Raw genomic sequence first — 21,290 nt, forward strand, 5'->3', positions numbered from 1 at the left:
GTCCGTCTTCTCTTTTGCCCCTTGGAAATCTCTAGAGAGGTCTGTATAAATGCCATCCAAGGTCTGAATAGTTAAAGAGAACCTAATTTAAGAACCTCGTTTTACAGATGAAAAACCTAAAAAGTTTCAGCAATTTGGCCAATGTCATATAAGTAGTTGGTCTCTGACTTCCCATTTCTGAGGAGGCATTATTTGGGGTTATACCGGAGTTTCAGGGTAGCTGCTAGGAGTCTTCTCACTCTAGAAGGCAGGCTAATTAACAATCTACCTAGGGACATAAGTAAAAACTTATAGAACCTCATATTCACCTACAGGCTGACAGCAAACACAAGGCCACAAACTCTAAAAGATATCAATTTAAATAAACAAGAAGCTACTCTCCAAGAATAAATGGGCCAATTTCTCTTGGGAAACAAGCCCGTTCTAAATTCTTGACTTCTGTCCTTCCCTTTATTCTCAGCATAGGCTGTCAATAGGTAAAGTCATTATACCTACTGATAACTAGCCAGTACAAAAGCATTTTTCTGTCCAACTCTCCAATTCCCCTGGCCAAAAGTGATCTCTTATTCCTTCTGAATTCCCACAAGAATTTAAGTGCCTCACAATACCACACAGCTGACCTGCTGTGGTTAAGTATACATCTTAACTCCCCTAGTAGATAGATTACCAGCTTCCTAAACTTTTTTAATAAACTCCCTGAAATCTGGACTATTTTTTTTTGTTCTTTTTTATTATTTTTTTTAATCTCCACAGAGCCACACACATCCATGTGTTCAGCAAGCATTTGTAAATGTATAAACAAGCTGATTATTTTCAAAGTTCGGTGTTGCCATAATTCTAGGACTAGAATGCTATTATGCTACAGTAGAATAAAAATATATCTAAATGCCAAAAAAAGGTCATATATGACATATATAACATGTAACATAACATTATCTTCTAACTTTTAAATAAATGTTTTTTCATTCATTTCATTCACTACTAGAAAAAACAAAAACAAAAGTCAAGAATGTCAGAATACAAATATATTTTCCTAAAAAGCTAAGGGTAATGTTTGCAAATCGTATTTTTCAAAATTCTAACAGTATTCGCTACTTAATAAAGAAGGCCTGTGAGGTGTTTTTAAAGTCCTGTGTTTTGTTTTGTTTTTTTAATCACTTTTGTGAAGGAACAGTCACCCAATAATGTATCCTTTATATCACACCACTCCTTGGCTTTTGTTGTTCTTACCATCTAGAAATGCCTAATACTACTCTGTCTTTCCAAGTGTCAATCTTTCATGAAATCTTTTATCTTCCCAACTACATGTGATCTCTTTCACCTGACTTACATTGTAATTATGTACATCATTTTTTATCTCTGCCAGTATATTATAAGCCCCCTGAAAGTGGAAATGACTTACTAATTTTTGTAAACTTTTTTCATCAATGTATTGAATTCATATCAGAATGGAGTAACATCAACTGCCCCTATATGTCTGAAAATACAGTCTGTACTCCTTAGGTGAAAAAAATATTTTAATTATATTAATAATCATCATGTACCATCACTATTTTAATTAATATTCTAATGCTTACAGAAAAGTAAAATAAAAAAAAACTAAGGACTATTTTCAGAAAGTAATAAACAACATAAATAAGGAGAAATTTAAACTATCTGTTGCAATAAGCCTTAAAACAGCCACTTACCTGTAAGAAGGTACTTGGAAATGTATCGATGGCAAAATAAACTACAACAAAGCTCATACATCAACCTTTGGACTACCTGGGACCTGACTTATTACAGGATAACAATATTTCCCAGGACTTAGATCTTATATTGAAAAGAACAGAATGATCAAAAGGTGATATTTATACAAGTGTATTTATAAAATTACAATTGAGTGTTTTAAAAAACTCCTAACTGCCAAAACACAAGTAAAAACCATCACAGCCCACATGCTAGCACTAAAAGTATTCATCACTGGGTTTGTCCACTACCAACTGCATCACCATGTCAACACAGTAGAGATCGTGCCCTGACAACATAACCAAGCAGACATTCACTGCCCAGCCGATCACACCACCACCACCCACCACCTCCCATGCACAGTGCAATATATATATAACAGATTGTTTTTCAATTACAATGTCATGAACACTTCAAAATTCTTTTAGAACAATTCCTTTTCAAAAACTTTGCTTATATTGGGGCTTCCCTGGTGGCACAGTGGTTGAGAGTCCGCCTGCCGATGCAGGGGACACGGGTTCGTGCCCTGGTCCGGGAAGATCCCACATGCCGTGGAGCGGCTGGGCCCGTGAGCCATGGCCGCTGAGCCTGCGCGTCCGGAGCCTGTGCTCCGCAACGGGAGAGGCCACAGCAGTGAGAGGCCCGCGTACCGAAAAATTTAAAAAAAAAAAAAACTTTGCTTATAGACTCTGAAATAAATGATCTGCCCTATTTTGAAAAGGTCCTCAGGTTACCACTGGCTACCTCCAAGACAGTCTTACCTTCTACACTGGCCATGTCTAGACCCTCCCCACATATACACACCCTTCAGAGCAAGAACTCTGACAGGAAAGAAACATGCTACAGAGAAAAGCCCACCAGATGAGAAGTCACAAGACCTCCATTCCAGTCCCGGCTGGTCCCCTTGTTAGTCATCTGACCCAGAACTAAAGTTTTTTCACCTGATTGCTATACAAATCAAATGGCATGCTCTACATAAAGGAGTTTTACCTTTTCTTTTAATTTCATTTTTACTATACTAACACAGGCATTGAAATAATTGTTAGCTGATTCCTGAGTACTTGAAAACAGCTTGTTCTCATTTTTTCAAGCAACTCTGTTCTTCATAGAGTCCAAAAGGTCATTTCTAGTTCAAGGCAAAATTATAACTGGATCAGTGTATTCAAAACTAAGATATTGGGACTTCCCTGGTGGTCCAGTGGGTAACACTCCATGCTCCCAATGCAGGGGGCCAGGGTTTGATCCCCGGTCGGGGAACTAGATCCCACATGCATGCCACAACTAAGAGTTCACATGCCGCAACTAAGAAGCCTACATGCCGCATCTAAAGATCCCACATGCCGCAACTAAGACCAGGAATAACCAAAATAAATAAATAAATATATTTTTAAAAACTAAGATATTAAAATGAAATGGTGTGCAACATGGGTGTGTAAATGCCAAAGGGCCAAAATAATCAGTGTCACAGGCAGGCATCCTAACCCAGGTAAATTTTGAGTCATTATTTGGGAAAACAACACGCAAGAATTCTCTTGTTGCAACATAAAAATGTAGGCTAGAGTGAGAAGATTGGTATGTCTAGAGCAGAGGGGCCAAGGTGAGGAGTATATATAATCAAATGTAAAGTCAAAGATGGCAGAAGAATATCTGACAAATTTAAATTTCACACCACAGCTCTTAGAAACAACTACATACTCTTGAGCCAAGAATGATATGGTGAAATGCTATTTGAAGATTATTATACCAGCAGCTGTGTGGAGGATGAATTGAAGTGATCAGAGATGTCAGGAAACCAGTTTGGAAGTTTTTAATATTAAGTAATACAAATAAGGTTCTACAATAATCTGGTAACTAAGGACATGAAAAGGGGTAAATCTGGTAGTCACTGCAGACAGTCAGCTAGATTTGGTGACAGGTTGAAAGAGGGAGGTGGAAAAAGATTTGAAAATGATTCCAAGGACCTGGTCATGAGCAGCCTACAGCATAACCACACCTGTGCAGCACTAATGGTTCTGGCATTGGCTTTTCCAGACTGCACCTGAACCTGTTTAGCCCTATATACCAGCCTCACAATGAGACACCACTCTACCTTAGATGGAAACAGAAAACTACCATGACCATAATAGTGTGGAGATACCCCATAAGCCAAGAGTTCAGATTCATTTCTTGATGGAGAAAGCCTGTTCTTCTAACCCTGGGGAACTTCCTCCCCACATACACAACTAGGGGAGAGGGAAATTTCTTCTCTCTATGCCCCCCAAATTGTCTACACACTTGAAGCCCAAGCTCAACACTATATGGTCTTTCAGGTCACAAGTACACAAAACACAGATGACACCATTGGTAGGGATAGGTGTAACAATATAAGTCAGGCAAATTATATTTTTTAAGGGTTCATTCTAAACTGGTACAAAGCCAAGTTGATTACATTTAAAATTAAAATGGCCAGAAAACAATCTTATGGGGTTATTTCTAATGTATCACAATGTTAGATAAACTCTGCTCCTGAATGCACTGTGCTACATAATGATTCTGCAGTTTTGCAGAAGCTTTTCTTATTTCTGCAGCTTTAAAAACATGCTACTGGAAAGCAGACATCAGATCAGAGTGTTTCCCTTGTCTAAAAACATACCGTTATGCTATTTCCAATTTCATCAAAGAGAATGATTATTAACAACAATGTGTATTTAATCGAGGTCTAATTGTCTACAGTTCCTTCCAAGGAGGACCATGTCTAAATTTAACACAAAAAAGAAACTCATGTTAATCCATGGGAGTCTCTCTGTGGGTAAACGAAGCTCTAGAGCTTGGTTTGAATTGGCTACACTAACAACATTCCATTCTCAAAAGGATTAATCCATCCAAGCTCCTTGAGAAACATGTCTATTTCATCCAGATTTTTAAGAGGTTCTAACACATTATCGTTTACATACACTTTAATCTCACAAACAGGAAAAACACTGTCATAAAATTTTCACATTGCCCTATCTTTAAAACAAACCAACCAGCCTACCTTGCAAACGGATTAAAATATTATCTAGGGAGGGTACCAAACCGTGATCTCGTCATAAATAAGAGCTCTCCAGACCGCTGTCACTCTAATTATTCTATTCTAAATTTCTCGGAGGCAGAGAATGAATTTTTCCATTTTCTTGTTGGAATTAAGGTTCTGCATATCAGGAGGTACGGAGGGTTGGGCTTAAAGCCACCGGCTCCAGCGGCTCCTCAATGTCCTAACACAACGGGCAGGGGGAGCCAGACGCAGCATCTCCTGCACGCTCCGCGAGGAGACAAGACCGAGTCTCTGCGCCTCCAAACCCAGAGCAGGTGCGAAACGGACGCAGGTGCGAAACGGACGCTCTGGGCTTTCAGCGGTTTCACCTTCCTCCACCACAGACCCGGGGCCATCCTAGGAGACGAACCTTCTGGTGCAGTCACCCCCGGGGCCCGTTTGCTGAGGGCGGACAGGGCGGTGGATTCCTCAACCTTTCCCCTGACTGGCAATTTCCTACAGCAGCCGCAGGAATCACAGTCCCACGGCCCGCCCCGCTAAATTGGGGTGCAAAGGGGACTCGGGTGGGGCCTACCAACACCTCGCAGCCTCCCGGGGAGGCGTGGGCCGGGGACAGGGGGTCTTGGCCCCCGCGTAGAGACTGCGGTCTCTCCCCCTCGGGCTCCCGGACACCGCTCACCGTGAAGGGGACATCTTCGACGCTGCCCACGGAATAGCAGTTGTCTCCAGGGTTGACAGCTCCGGTGAGGACCTGATGTAGATGCATCTCCAGAGCCCCGGCTGGCCAGGCGAACGCACTAGAAGACCGAACGAGCCCCGCTCCCGGCCCTCCTCCGCCCGCGAGAGCGCTTCCCGCTCCGCCTCCCTCGGGACCCACCCCGCCGCGGCTCGGGCTTAAGGCCTCGCCCCCCTTTTGCCTTCCCCCAGCCTGGTCCCAGCCATGGGAGCTCCTCGACCGCCGCCGCCGCCGCAGCTGCCGCCGCCCGGATCGCCTCTCGGCTGCGGAAGTGCCCGGATGCTCCCACTGCCTGCTGCACCGGCGCACAAATGCGGGAGGAGGGCAAGGGTGCTTGTGAAGTGGGGAGGGCGGAGGGGGAGGGGCTGGGGAGCGCGCGGCCGGGCGCGTGCTGGAAGGGACGCTCCACCCGAGGGAGATGGGCGGCGCGCGCGTCCACCCTGGGGGCAGCGCCAGTCGACTGGAAGGGTAAATCCCTCCTTCCGCTGCTAAACCCTTAGCTCAGTCCTCCCCCGCCCCGCGTTTGCGCGTGCGCGCGCAGAGGTTTCCAGGGCAATTGCGCGCGCCGCGCAGATCCTTGTCCCGGGATTGCGCGCGCAGAGGTGCGGGAATTCCCTTGGAGCCTCCAGGCTGCGGCCGCTGGGGGCGGTCGTGGGGGTGGCCGCAGGGCGGAGCGGAGGTCGCTCCGGGCCAAGCCGCAGTCCCTCTCCGGAGAAGCACCGCGAGTATGCTTCGATGAGTCTTTAATCCATTACCAAGTACACTGCATGATGGTCAGTGCAGTTGACTTCAGGAGGACACCCGTCAGCGGAAAATTCACCTCGGGAAATCTTAGATCCCTTAGGGCTTTTTTCAAGTACAGTGCATGAGATATTTTACTTTATGTAAACAATAAAAACATCTTGCAACTGTGTAGAGAAGCCGTACTCCCCTAACAGCAAATTATTTTGTTCCCACCTTTTGTAACGGTTGTTCTAGACAGCGAAAGGGCCCCCTGGAATGAGTGACTCCTCTAGGCTCTTTTTTCATGCGCGATGTTATGGATTCTTGCAGAATCGCCTGAATTTTCCAGACTGTTAACCTTTGATACAGGGATCAGATCCCTGCTCCAGTTCAATTCGTCACAAGGCTTTAAGCCTATACTGTGTGTGATTAAGTCACTGGGGCAAGGAAGTAGAAGGGACTAAGTTACAACTATCTATAAAAACAGGCAGAACGCAAAAAGTGTTAGGATTGAGACACAAAAGTCTATGCACCACAGAAGAGGAAGAATACTTTTGACTAAGGGGATGGGTAAAGTGTTATGGAGAAACTGACATAAACGCTGCATTCAAATAGAGAAAATAGCCTAAGCTAAGGCTTAGAAGTGTAAAATGACAGGATGTGTTAGAGAAACAATGATTAGATTAATGTTTAAGGCTGAAGATATATAGGGTGAGAAAAGGAATGGTAGTTAACAAGAGATGGATACATCCAAGAGGTAGCCTGTGGCCAGCCTGAACATGTAGAGGCTTGAATGCTCCACAAAGAAGCTTAGATTTCATTCCCGTACAGTGGGGGGGGGGGGGGGGGGGGGGGTCCATCAAATGCTTCTGAGCAGTAATGTATAAATTTTTTTTTTTTTTTTTTTTTTTTTTACTGTACGCGGGCCTCTCAGTGTTGTAGCCTCTCCCGTTGTGGAGCACAGACTCCGGACAAACAGGCTCAGCGGCCATGGCTCACGGGCCCAGCCGCTCCGCGGCATGTGGGATCTTCGCGGACTGGGGCACGAACCCGTGTCTCCTGCATCGGCAGGCGGACTCTCAACCACTGCGCCACCAGGGAAGCCCCTGTGAACAGTAATGTATACACTCAGCTGCTTTAGGAAGGTAACTTTGTAAGGCCAACTGGCCCGAGGCAGGGGAACACAATCAGATTCACAGGTTGCATCAGACCGAAATTCTCCGGACCACCCAGTCCCAGAAACTGCCCTGGAGACATTCCGGACCACCCAGTTCCAGGAACTGACCTGGGGACTTTGAACCCAGCCCAGCCTTCCCGCCTTTCGAGGGGCGGGACTAACGGTCCCCCAGGATACCCGAAAGGACCACCAAATAAGGAATACCCTGCGCCCTCCCAGATTCACCACACCCCTTTCCCTTCTTCCCCTATAAAGTCTTGCCCAACCCTCGCCCGGGTGCGACTTCTCTGGCCGCTTTCTCTCGGACCGGTGAACGTCGCCCGGAAGCGCTCCCTAATAAAGCTCACTTGAAGCTTTCCTCTGTTTCGCGGTGCCGTTTGTTAAGATCCGACCTTACAAACTTCATATCAGTGTGAAGGATATTTAGAAGAGTGGGGAAGATTGCAGGCAAAGACCTGGCAGGAGTTGGTAATCTGTTGAGTGGAAGAAGGAATCAAAGATAATTCCCAATGACCTAGGGCATTTGCATTTGCATTTAATGGCGTAACTGTTCCCCCAGTCACCCAAACTAGAAACCGCAGAGCCAATTTCAGCCCCATTCTCTCTGTTGTCTATATTCAAGGATCCCTTTTCGAGGTCCCTAGTTAATGCCCTTCACCATACCTACTGCCCTTTACTTTCATTTAGACCTCATCATTTCTCATGTAATTACCCTAAAAGCCTCCTAACTGGTTTGACTGCCTTCCAACTCTGTGCTCTCCAATCCATCCACAGCTCTGCGGCCTGAGAAACCTTTTTAAGGGAAAAATTTCTCTGCTTAAAATCTCCACTCCCTACAGCTTTTGCCTAATCTTCCAGTTTTATCTCAGGCTGTTCCCTCACACCCACTATGCTCCAGCCCCACTGAGCTATTTGCTGTCTCCAGGGCATACTGTGTTCTCTTAATCTTCCCAGTCTTTGCTCTTTGCTCTGTCTGAAATGCCCTCCTTGCCCTTGTCGATCTGACAAAACACAATTTAGTTTAAAAGTCACTTACTCAGTAAAACCTTTCTTGTCTAGCCCCAAACACCTTGAGGCTTCTTCCTCTTGAAACACACATATCACATAGCAATCTAACTGTTGGTTTGTGTCTGTTTCTTCTACTAGAGTTGTAGATATTTCAAGTCAGGATCAGTATCTTGTTTTCTCTGTGTCCCAGGTGCCTGAATCATAGTACTTTACTTGTACTGACCTACAAGATTTTAGGGCTTCCCTGGTGGCGCAGTGGTTGAGAGTCCACCTGCTGATGCAGAGGATGTGGGTTCGTGCCGCGGTCCGGGAAGATCCCACATGTCACGGAGCGGCTGGGCCTGTGAGCCATGGCCGCTGAGCCTGCGCGTCCGGAGCTTGTGCTCTGCAACGGGAGAGGCCACAACAGTGAGAGGCCCGCGTACCGCAAAAAAAAAAAAAAAAAAAAAAAAGATTTTAAAGTGAATAAGATCACCCAATTTTTCATGAAAAATTTATGGGGTAAAAAAGAACCTGTTAGTATACATGTATTTATTTGTGCGTGTGAAACTGTTTAAATGATTTTCAGTGGTTTTGTGGAAGGAAGTAGTACATACTCATGTTAATGGAGTATACTATGTACAGTATATTGGGTTCTAGGATATCACAAGTTCTGTATATTTAATTGTATACTACTAACCATGAATAAAGGTACTAAGCCACATTTTTTAAAAATAGTGAAAATATTGCAGACAACAAAATGCACACACTATGCGTGAAGTACCATAAAGGCAAATACTGGTGCTGCATCTTGGTACTAGCAACTAAACAGCATGCCACAGCATCAATAAATTTGGGGTAATTCCTATATATACAGCATATATCAGTAAAAATTGGTATAAAGCAAGCAGTTAGATACAATAAATTTAAATAAATTCCTTTATAAGAAGGAACAGGGACTTCCCTTTTGGCGCAGTGGTTAAGAATCTGCCTGCCAATGCAGGGGACATGGGTTCAATCCCTGGGCCAGGAAGATCCCACATGCCGCGAAGCTACTGAGCCCACGCGCCTAGAGTCCATGCTCCACAACAAGAGAAGCCACTGCAATGAGATGCCCACCCCCCGCAGCAAAGAATAGTCCCTGCTCACCACAACTAGAGAAAGCCCGCGCACAGCAATGAAGACCCAACGCAGCCAAAAATAAATTAAAATAAAAAACTTTTTTAAGGGAACAAAACATACAACAAATAGATTTGAAGAAATTCCAACATCATGTTCATACATAAAGGCAGGTATTTTACTAAACAGTAATACATGTTGAATAACAGAAAAAATGAATATGATATAGAAGCTATTGTTTTAGTGAGTAATAGCTGTATACTAAGAAATGAACACTGGGTACTTCCCTGGTGGCGCAGTGGTTAAGAATCCACCTGCCAATACAGCGGACGGGTTCGAGCCCTGGTCCGGGAAGATCCCACATGGCGCGGAGCAACTAAGCCTGTGCACCACGGCTGCTGAGCCTGCACTCTAGAGCCCGCAAGCCACAACGGAGCCCACATGCTGCAACTACTGAAGCCTGACCGCCTAGAGCCCATGCTCCGCAACAAGAGAAGCCACCACAAGGAGAAGCCTGAGCACCGCAACGGAGAGTAGCCCCCACTCGCTGCAGCTAGAGGGCCCGTGCGCAGCAATGAAGACGCAGACATACATACATACATACATACATACATACATAAATAGATAGTTCCCTTAAAAAAAAAAAATGAACAGTTTCTAAGTGTCATAAAGAATTTAATCTTCACCCTCAAAACTAGAAACCCATATTTTCAAAGCTTGAAACCCATTGCCACTACTGGATTTTAGATGAGTTTCTTAATCTTCAACTTTAGCTCCATTAGAAACTGAGTCAGGGACTTCCCTGCCGGTCCATTGGTAGTTAAGACTCTGTGCTTCCACTGCAGGGGCACGGATTCAATCCCTGGTGAGAGAACTAAGATCCCGCATGTTGTGCGGGGCGTCCAAAAAAAATAGAACCAGACTCAAGGAATTCCCTGCTGGTCCAATGGTTAGGACTCCGTGCTTTCACTGCTGAGGGCCTGGGTTCAATCCCTGGTCGGGGAACTAAGATCCCACAAGCCACATGGCAGTGCAGCCAAAAAAAAAAGAAAACTGAATCAAAACCATTACCAAACAAAAACTTATACTCAGATTGTCAATAGGATTTTTAATTTCACATTAGTTAAACCATTTTACAATTGGCTCTCATTTTACAACATTCCATGAAGTTTTGGCCCATTCACACAGTTGTGAAATTGGAGGCCTCTTCCTTTTGGTATCAACTCAAAATCTGAAGCCTGCATGTACCACCTATACCTCTCTTCCCTCATGAATCCTTTAAATGACTTTTTGATAGCAACTTCTCAAAGTTGTAACTGGCTGGTCAAGTCTCCTGGAATTACAGCCAAGCCTTTGTTGTCCAATCTGATCAACCAAAACTCATTCCAGACTAATATGGCAAGTTTTCTTAGTAGCCCACCCACTAGGACAGCTTTACTACATTTTAACTGTCCACAGTCATTTCTTCCTTGTTCATCAACATTTTGCATGGACCTAAAAATAAAGTGGGGATTCTTTCTTCTGATCTGGAAATGACTTTCTTTTAAAAATTAGAAAAAGTATCAGTTTTGTATCATTAACAAAATATTCCAATACAACTGTAAGGTATGGCTTCTCATGTCCACAACTTTTTGTTTTTGATTGAGGTATAATTGTTATATATTAGTTTCGGGTGTACAACATAAAGATTTGCTCTTTGTATATTTTGCAAAATGATCACCACAGTAAGTCTAGCTAACATCCATGACTTCACATAGTTATGAAAAATTTTTTTCTTCTGATGAGAACTTTTAAGATCTCTTCCTTTAGCAACTTCAAATATGCAATATAGTATTATTAACTATAGTCGCCATGCTGTACATTGCATCTCCATGACTTATTTATTTTATAACTAGAAGTCTACAAGTTTTAATAGTAACAAATATTGTACCTTTGGGGTTGGGTTTAATGGAACACTGGATGTCTGAGGTACTTAGTTTCCCAGCAGTAATCACATACTCGTGTGCACTAGTTATCAATTACTGTGTAACAAATTACCCCAAAACTTAGTGGCTAAAATCAACAATAAACACAAAGTTTCTGTGCCTCAAGGATTCAGTAGTGGCTTAGTTGGGACATTCTGGTTCTGAGTGTCTCAAAATGTCAGCTAGATAATAAAAGAAGCTAGACACAAAAGACCTCGTACGGCATGATTCCATTTCAATTAAGTTTTCTGAAAAGGCAAATCTATAGACATAGAAAATAGATTAGTGGTTGCCTGGGGCTGGTAGTGGAATGGGAAGTAAATGCTAAGGGGCATGGGGTTTCTTTTGGCATGATGAAAATATCCTAAAAATAGATTGTGGTCATGGTTGCACAACTCTGTAAATTTACTAGAAATCACTGAATTATGCACTTAAAATTAGTGAATTTTATCATAAATAAACTGTAACCTCAATAAAGCTATCTAAAAAAGAAGTGTCAGCCATGGCTGCAGTCATCTGAAGGCTTGACTGAGACTAAAGAACCCTCATCCAAGATAGCAGACTCTCTGGCTGGCAAGCTGATCCTGGTAGCTGGAGGGAGGGAGGGGAGGGGAGGCCTCAGTTCCTCGCTATGTGGTCCTCTCCATAGCACTACAAGACATAGCAGCTGGCTTCTCCAAGAGCAAGTGATCCGAGAGAGACCAAAGTGGAAACTGCAATGTCTTTTATAACCTGGCCTCAGAAGTCACACACCGTCACTTCTACCATATTTTATTAGATACACGGGCCAGCCATGATTTAGTGTGGGACAATATTCCCCCAAAGAGTGAATACCAGGAAATGAGAATCACGTGGTGCCACCTTGGAGGCTGACTACCACACCTAGAACTCAAGGATTTTATCTTCAAGCGTTAAGGGGCATCATTTGTGTCACTCTTCTTCTTACCTTCAGAGGTAATTGGAAGTTCTACTCGTAAATCTAGAATGCTGTAATGCTGACCTTTGATATATCTGTTATCAGCTCTTTATTGGTGAACTATCTGTATGTTTTAAATATTGAATTTCCCAAGTGAGTTCATTTGTTTGATGGGTCTAATACCCACATATTTTTTTTTCTTTGCCTTTTTTTTTTTTTTTTTTTTTTTGCGGTACGCGGGCCTCTCACTGTTGTGGCCTCTCCCATTGCGGAGCACAGGCTCAGCGGCCATGGCTCACGGGCCCAGCTGCTCCGCGGCATGTGGGATCTTCCCGGACCGGGGCACGAACCCGTGTCCCCTGCATCGGCAGGTGGACTCTCAAGCACTGCGCCACCAGGGAAGCCCGCATGTGTCTTTTTGAATTATGGGTTTCTCTGGGTATATGCCCAGTAGTGGGGTTGCTGGATCATATGGTAATACTATTTTTAATTTTTTAAGGAACCTCCATACTGTTCTCCATAGTGGCTGTACCAATTCACATTCCCACCAACAGTGCAAGCGGGTTCCCTTTTCTCCACACTCTGTCCAGCATTTGTTGTTTGTAGATTTTCTGATGATGCCCATTCTAACTGGTGTGAGGTGATACCTCATTGTAGTTTTGGTTTGCATTTCTCTAATAATTAGTGATGTTGAACAGCTTTTCATGTGCTTCTTGGCCATCTTTATGTCGTCTTTGGAGAAATGTATATTTAGGTCTTCTGCCTATTTTTGGATTGGGTTGTTTGTTTTTTTAATATTGAGCTGCATGCGCTGTTTATATATTTTGGAGATTAATCCTTTGTCTGTTGATTCGTTTGCAAATATTTTCTCCCATTCTGTGGGTTATCTTTTCGTCTTGTTTGTAGTTTCCTCTGCTGTGCAAAAGCTTTTAAGTTTCATTAGGTCCCATTTGTTTATTTTTGGTTTTATTTCCATTACTCTAGGAGGTGGATCAAAAAGATCTTGCTGTGATTTATGTCAAAGACTGATCTTCCTATGTTTTCCTCTAAGAGTTTTATAGTGTCCGGTCTTACATTTAGGTCTCTAATCCATTTTGAGTTTATTTTTGTGTATGGTGCTACGGAGTGTTCTAATTTCATCCTTTTATATGTAGCTGTCCAGTTTTCCCAGCACCACTTATTAAAGAGACTGTCTTTTCTCCATTGTATATCCTTGCCTCCTTTGTCGTAGACTAGTTGGCCATAGGTGCATGGGTTTATCTCTGGGCTTTCTATCCTGTTCCATTTATCTGTATTTCTGCTTTTGTGCAAGTACCATATTGTCTTGATTACTGTAGCTTTGTAGTATAGTCTGAAATCAGGAAGTCTGATTCCTCCAGGTCTGTTTTTTTTCCCTCAGGACTGCTTTGGCTATTCGGGGTCTTTTGTATCTCCATACAAATTTTAAGATTTTCTGTTCTAGTTCTATAAAAAATGTCACTGGTAATTTTATAGGGATTGCATTGAATTTGTACATTGCTTTGGGTAGTACAGTCATCTTCACAATATTGATTCTTCCAATCCAAGAACATGGTATATCTCTCCATCTCTTTGTGTCATCTTTGATTTCTTTCATCAGTGTCTTATAGTTTTCTGAGTACAGGTCTTTTACCTCCTTAGGTAGATTTATTCCTGGGTATTTTATTCTTTTTGTTGCAATGGTGAATGGGATTGTTTCCTTAATTTCTCTTTCTGATCTTTCATTGTTAATGTATAGGAATGCAAGAGATTTCTGTGTATTCCTTTTGTATCCTGCAACGTTACCAAATTCATTAATTAGCTCTAGTAATTTTCTGGTGGCATCTTTAGGATTCTCTATGTATAGTATTATCTCATCTGCAAACAGTGACAGCTTCACTTCTTCTTTTCCAATTTCTATTCCTTTTATTTCTTTTCCTTCTCTGATTGCCATGGCTAGGACTTCCAAAACTCTGTTGAATAATAGTGGCAAGAGTGGACATCCTTGTCTTGTTCCTGATCTTAGAGGAAATGCTTTCAGTTTCTCACCATTGATAATGATGTTTGCTGTGGGTCTGTCATATAAGACCTTTATTATGTTGAGGTAGTTTCCCTCTATGCCCACTTTCTGGAGAGTTTTTATCATAAGAGGGTGTTGAATTTTGTCAAAAGCTTTTTCTGCATCTATTGAGATGATCATATGGGTTTTAGTCTTCAATTTGTTAATATGATGTATCACATTGATTGATTTGTGTATATTGAAGAATCCTTGAATCCCTGGGATAAATCCCACTTGATCATGGTGTATGATCCTTTTAATGTGCTGTTGGATTCTGTTTGCTAGTATTTCGTTGAGGAGTTTTGCATCTATATTCATCAGTGATATTGGTCTGTAATTTTCTTTTCTTGTAGTATCTTTGTCTGGTTTTGGTATCAGGGTGATGGTGGCCTCTTAGAATGAGTTTGGGAGTATTCCTTCCTCTGCAATTTTTTGGAAGAGTTTGAGGAGGATGGGTGTTAGCTCTTCTCTAAATGTTTGATAGAATTCACCTGTGAAGCCATCTGGTCCTGGACTTTTGTTTGTTGGAAGATTTTTAATCACAGTTTCAATTCCATTACTTGTGATTGGTCTGTTAATATTTTCTAGTTCTTCCTGGTTCAGTCTTGGAAGGTTATACCTTTCTAAGAATTTGTCTGTTTCTTCCAGGTTGTCCATTTTATTGGCATACAGTTGCTTGTAGTAGTCTCTTAAGATGCTTTGTATTTCTGTGGTGTCCATTGTAACTTCTCCTTTTTCATTTCTAATTTTATTGATTTGAGTCCTGTTTTTCTTGATAAGTCTGGCTAAAGATTTATCAATTTTGTTTATCCTCTCAAAGAACCAGCTTTTAGTTTTATTGATCTTTGCCATTGTTTTCTTTGTTTCTATTTCATTTATTTCTGCTCTGATCTTTATGATTTCTTTCCTTCTACTAACTTTGGATTTTGTTTGTTCTTCTTTCTCTAGTTCCTTTAGGTGTAAGATTAGATTGTTTATTTGAGATTTTTCTTGTTTCTTGAGGTAGGCTTGTATTGCTATAAACTTCCTTCTTAGAACTACTTTTGCTGCATCCCATAGGTTTTGGACCATTGTATTTTCATTGTCATTCGCTTCTAGGTATTTTGTGATTTCCTCTTTGATTTCTTCAGTGATCTCTTGGTTATTTAGTAATGTATTGTTTAGCCTCCATGTGTTTGTGTTGTTTTCCCTGTAACTGATTTCTAATCTCATAGCATTGTGGTCAGAAAAGATGCTTGATATGATTTCAGTTTTCTTAAATTTACCGAGGCTTGATTTGTGACCCAACATGTGATCTATCCTGGAGAATGTTCCATGTGCACTTGAGAAGAAAGTGTAATCTGCTGTTTTTGGATGGAATGTCCTATAAATATCAATTAAGTCTATCTGGTCTATTGTGTCATTTAAAGCATGTGTTTCCTTATTAATTTTCTGTCTGGATGATCTGTCCATTGGTGTAAGTGAGGTGTTAAAGTCCCCCACTCTTATTGTGTTACTGTTGATTTCCTCTTTTATAGCTCTTAGCAGTTGCCTTATGTATTGGGGTGCTCCTATGTTGGATGCATATATATTTATAATTGTTATATCTTCTTCTTGGATTGATCCCTTGATCATTATGTAGTGTCCTTCCTTGTCTCTTGTAACATTCTTTATTTTAAAGTCTATTTTATCCGATATGAGTATTGCTCCTCCAGCTTTCTTTTGATTTCCGTTTGCAAGGAATATCTTTTTCCATCTCCTCACTTTCAGTTTGTATGTGTCCCTACGTCTGAAATACGTCTCTAGTAACCAGCGTATATATGGGTCTTGTTTTTGTATCCATTCAGCAAGGCTGTGTCTTTTGGTTGGAGCATTTAATCCTTTCATGTTTAAGGTAATTATCGATATGTATGTTCCTATTTCCATTTTCTCAATTGTTTTGGGTTTGTTTTTGTAGGTCCTTTTCTTCTCTTGTGTTTCCCACTTAGAAGAGTTCCTTTAGGATTTGTTGTAGAGCTGGTTTGGCAGTGCTGAATTCTCTTAGCTTTTGCTTGTCTGTAAAGCTCTTGATTTCTCTGTCAAATCTGAATGAGATCCTTGCTGGATACAGTAACCTTGGTTACAGGTTCTTCCCTTTCATCTCTTTAAATATATCGTGCCACTCTCTTCTGGCTTGTAGTTTCTGCTGAGAAATCAGCTGTTAACCTTATGGGTGTTCCCTTGTATGTTATTTGTCATTTTCCCCTTGTTGCTTTCAATAATTCTTCTTTGTCTTTAATTTTTGCCAGTTTGATTACTATGTGTCTCAGCATGTTTCTCCTTGGGTTTATCCTGTATGGGACTCTCTGTGCTTCCTGGACTTGGGTGGCTATTTCCTTTCCCATGTTAGGGAACTTTTTGACTATGATCTCTTCAAATATTTTCTCTTGTCCTTTCTCTCTCTCTTCTCCTCTGGGATCCCTATAATGTGAATGTTGTTGCATTTAATGTTGTCCCTGAGGTGCCTTAGGCTGTCTTCATTTCTTTTCATTCTTTTTTATTTATTCTGTTCCATGGCAGTGAATTCCACCATTCTCTCTTCCAGGTCACTTATCCGTTCTTCTGCCTCAGTTATTCTGCTATTGATTCCTTCTAGTGTAGTTTTCATTTCAGTTATTGTATTGTTGATCTCTGTTTGATTGTTCTTTAATTCTTTTAGGTCTTTGTTAAACATTTCTTGCATCTTCTTGATCTTTGCCTCCGCTGTTTTCCCGAGTTACTGGATCATCTTCACTATCATTATTCTGAATTCTTTTTCTGGAAGGTTGCCTATCTCCACTCATTTAGTTGTTTTTCTGGGGTTTTATCTTGTTCCTTCATCTGGTACAAAGTCCTCTGCCTTTTCATTTTGTCTATTTTTCTGTCAATGTGGTTTTCCTTCCACAGGCTGCAGGATTTTAGTTCTTCTTGCTTCTGCTACCTGCCCTCTGCTGGATCAGCTTATGCCTCTTAAACAATGGGAGCCAAAGGGACTCCCTCTACAGACACACCACAACTAATTTCTTCTGCCTGCAGTTTTTTCTTCCCTCCCTCTTCTCCCCCAGCTATAATTTCACCTCAGTTCAACTCTTTTTTTCAAACCCCAGCTTAAAAATCACCTCCTAGGTGAAATCTTCCCTCCCCAGTGATGGCAAATAAATTGATCCCACCTGTGTTCACAAAAATCTTCATGCCTCCATTATAGGACTTATCACATTATTTCTATTAAAGTATACTTTTTCAAAGAGCCGAAAGCACCACTACTATGCAAATATAAAATGAAATTGTGCCAAATATTTTATTCAGCTCACTCATTAATGAGGAAACCAGTAAGATGTTAAAACAAGTTTATCTTCACTTACACAGATTTATATGCTCTGCCTGGCAACATTCATTTGCATTGCTATGAACATGAATTATTTGTATTGCTATTAGCTTCCTAAAATTTAACTTCTACTCTCACAGAGTTTTAAAGTAGCCTAGTCAATAGAAAATCAATCAAAAAGAATAAGATAATCCCTAAAGTTCCCCCAACACTCTACTGAAAGGACAGCCAATCATTTTTTTGCCCATTTCCAAGTGTTGGATAATGTTTCTTGACACTTTATCACTTGGATATCTGTCTACAGTCCTGCTAGAAGATGAACTCAAAGCTAGATATTCAGATACGGGTTCAATACTGAGCTCCTGCTTCTTTCTCTCCCTCCTCCTCTTTCTCCTCCTCCTCCTTCTCACTTACCTCTTTTTCCCTGTGCTTCCCCTCTCCCCTTCATTCCTCCTCCCCTCCCCCCCTCCTCCCCTTCCTTCCTTTCCCCTCTCCTTTTCCCTCCCTCCCCCTGTTCTCCTCCCCCCCCCCTCAGTTTCCTCAGCTCCTCCTCTTCCTGCCCTCTGCCTTCCTGCCCTCTTCCTTCCCAAGTGTGTCTGGGGTCTTAGAGCATGGGGCAGAGAACCGAGGCTAGCACTGTGCTGAGAGAGACAAGGTTTAGCCAGAGTCGCTTGGAAACATGTTGCCTATGAGAAGGGAAACTCATCCCTAGGCCCTGCTTGGTACCAGGATTCAGTGGTCTTCTGAGGAGGAAAACAAGGTTCTTTAGCAGAAGATGAGAAGACAACATCAGAACTTCTACATCTCCTATTTAAAAAGACAAACAAACAAACAAGTGAAATCAGCCTTCACAAACAGGACAAGTGGCTGAAGAAGATTTCCACAAAGAAACCAAGATTAAAGTCAACAATGATGATGCCAGTAGAAGAAAAGAAGAACCGGGCCATTCTGTCATGTCCTCTCCTCACACAGCCTTTTGACCAGCCACCTTAGGAGATGAAAACAATGGTAATCTAATAAGATCTGAAATAAAAGGCAATTGTTTGGCCAAAACCAATTGAAATTATCAAAAAGATTTACATCCCTATTGTTGATACCAACCTACGCCTAAGGGGATATTGTGCTGTGAGATATTAGCTAATGAGAGTATGCAGCCCTCACAATTAGAAAAACATTTTATTTATTTTTTTTGCTTTGGTAACCTTGGAGAATTTATTATTCCTTGTTCACACTCTAATATTTGCTTTATTTCCTTTCCCTGCACTTTTTTTTTTGTGTTTACATCTTTATTGGAGTATAATTGCTTTAGAATGATGTGTTAGTTTCTGCTGTATAACAAAGTGAATCAGCTATACATATACATATATCCCCATATCCCCTCTCCCTTGCGTCTCCCTCCCACCCGCACTATCCCATCCCTCTAGGTGGACACAAAGCACGGAGCTGATCTCCCTGTGCTATGCGGCTGCTTCCCGGTAGCTACCTATTTTACATTCGGTAGTGTATATATGTACATGCCACTGTCTCACTTCGTCCCAGCTTACCCTTCCCCCTCTCCGTGTCCTCAAGTCCATTCTCTATGTCTGCGTTTTTATTCCTGTCCTACCCCTAGGTTCTTCAGAACCATTTTTTTTTTAGAAAAATATTTTAAAATACTGCTCATTTCATTAACTCATCATTTCAAAAATTTATGTTTTGTATATGGGCATGCTTTACAATGTGCATGTATTCATTGCTCCCCTCAACAAAACATTGATCTGGAGACCCTGGGGATATAGTAATAAAGCAATCATGTGGCTCTCATGGAGCTTATATTCTCATGGGGAGAGGCCAACAATAAAGAAAAAGCATAGAGAATATAGTGTCCACTATAGATTTTAAAAATTTGGTAACTACACACCTAGATGTTTAAACATGTTCCTTTGTCGTGGATGTTATTTTGAAGGAAAAGTTTGAGAGGTACTAAGATTAAATCTAACTCCAAAATAATGATGGCTTAACACTCACCAGCCTCCCAACCCCTGCCAATGCTCACTTCTGTTCACCCTTCTTCTCTCGTATTAACCTGAATAAAATAAAATTCCAAGAAAAAAAAAAATACTGAGCTCCTTTGTGCCAAGCTCCAAGCAAGGTTCTAGCAGACACAAATGTGACACAAAGGCAGGAAAATATCTTCCCGGATCATAGCAACCCATTTAGTGTATGTTAAATGTATGTAAGCAAATAATTTATAGACAATATATAAGAGCTATATGGTTGAGGAAGATTAATCTGTGACATCAACAAAATGGAGCAGTGAGAGGACTGGGAAACAAAGGACACAGGGTTATTTTTAAGAAAGAAGTGATCCCATGGAACCCTAAGGCAAAACCCACTCATGATTTACCAACTGAGAATTCAGTTCAACCTCACACACACAAATTTTTGAATGCCACTCGCTATTGGTATGTTGGGAACAGGGAAACTGAAGAAGCTACAAAGAAGAGGAGATAATATTGATAGGTAATATTTACTGAGCACATTATCTTTAAAGCTTGCAAGCACCTCATGACCTAGGTACTTTTATGAATCTGTAAGTGAGGGTAAATTTTCCACCCTACCTCTCTTGAGTTCCTGTGGCTAGACTAAGAATAAAATTGACCCAAGACAGATTAACAGGAGAAAAAGAAACAAATTTAATTTGTGTGTACAGAGGTCTCATAGAAATAGGACCTAAGAACTGTTCAAAGCAGGCAGCTTTTATACTTTTTAGATAAAGAAACAATAAGTTTGTGAGGAATTGACAGGATAGATAAACTGGCTTTGGGTGCTTAATTAGCGAAGAATCTAAACAGAGTTTGGGCTCCAGATAGTAAATTAAAGAAGTAACAAGGTTTCTTTATATCCAGGCTTGCCTGCCATTTCAGTAAACAAAGGATGTTGTGGGTCCTAAAGCCATCAGCCACGGCAGCCAAGTGTGCTCTGAGGGGAATTCAGGATGGAGAAAAATAGGATACTGGCCCTAGACAGTTAAGATGCATATCAAAGGAATGATTTCAATTAAGCCCAGACTCTTGCATCTTCCTGTACATACAAAAGCACTAAAATATTTAACTTGAGATGTCTGTTTTTGGTAATTAGCAGTAATCTTTTGATGTTTGACTACATGGGTTTTTTTTTGGTTTGTTCTTGTTGTTGTTTTGAAGCAAAAACTCCTATATATTCTGGCTCCTTCCTTGCCCCTTTACAACAGTCCCTCAGAGCTACCCAAGAGGCTGCCATCCTGGGCTATAGTTCTCAGTAAGGCCACGGAATAAAATATAATTCCCAACCTTTAGGTTGTACATTTTTTTCAGTCAACACTCCAGACGTGGGAAGTGCACCTTCCATGTGAGAGATTTATTTCCTGCTTTCAGCAGACAGAAAGGAGGATCAAAGTCCCTCTTGCACTGACCACTTCTTAAGTAATTTTAATTCAAAAACAATCAACTTGCCGTAGAGGCATATTTGGGCGCAGCCTGTCTGCCAACAAATCCCTTTTCATAGATGAGGAAACAGAAGAACACTGAG

General features: G+C 41.5%; 1 protein-coding gene across 3 annotated transcripts in view; it reads right to left on the reverse strand.

Moving 5' to 3' along the window:
• The window catches only part of DMXL2 (Dmx like 2), a 162,843-nt gene extending 157,024 nt beyond the window's left edge, over positions 1–5,819 (reverse strand). For 2 of the 3 annotated variants that reach the window (XM_033851677.2, XM_073801002.1), the window contains exon 1: positions 5,421–5,819. In XM_033851677.2, coding sequence (XP_033707568.1) covers positions 5,421–5,507 — 87 coding nt within the window. In that variant the 5' untranslated portion in view covers positions 5,508–5,819. The remainder of the gene's footprint in view (positions 1–5,420) is intronic. The other variant, XM_033851676.2, reaches the window with a different exon arrangement.
• Between the last annotated feature and the right edge of the window lie 15,471 nt (positions 5,820–21,290).

Source organism: Tursiops truncatus, chromosome 2 (genome assembly GCF_011762595.2).
Source record: "Tursiops truncatus isolate mTurTru1 chromosome 2, mTurTru1.mat.Y, whole genome shotgun sequence".
Lineage (NCBI taxonomy): Eukaryota > Metazoa > Chordata > Mammalia > Artiodactyla > Delphinidae > Tursiops > Tursiops truncatus.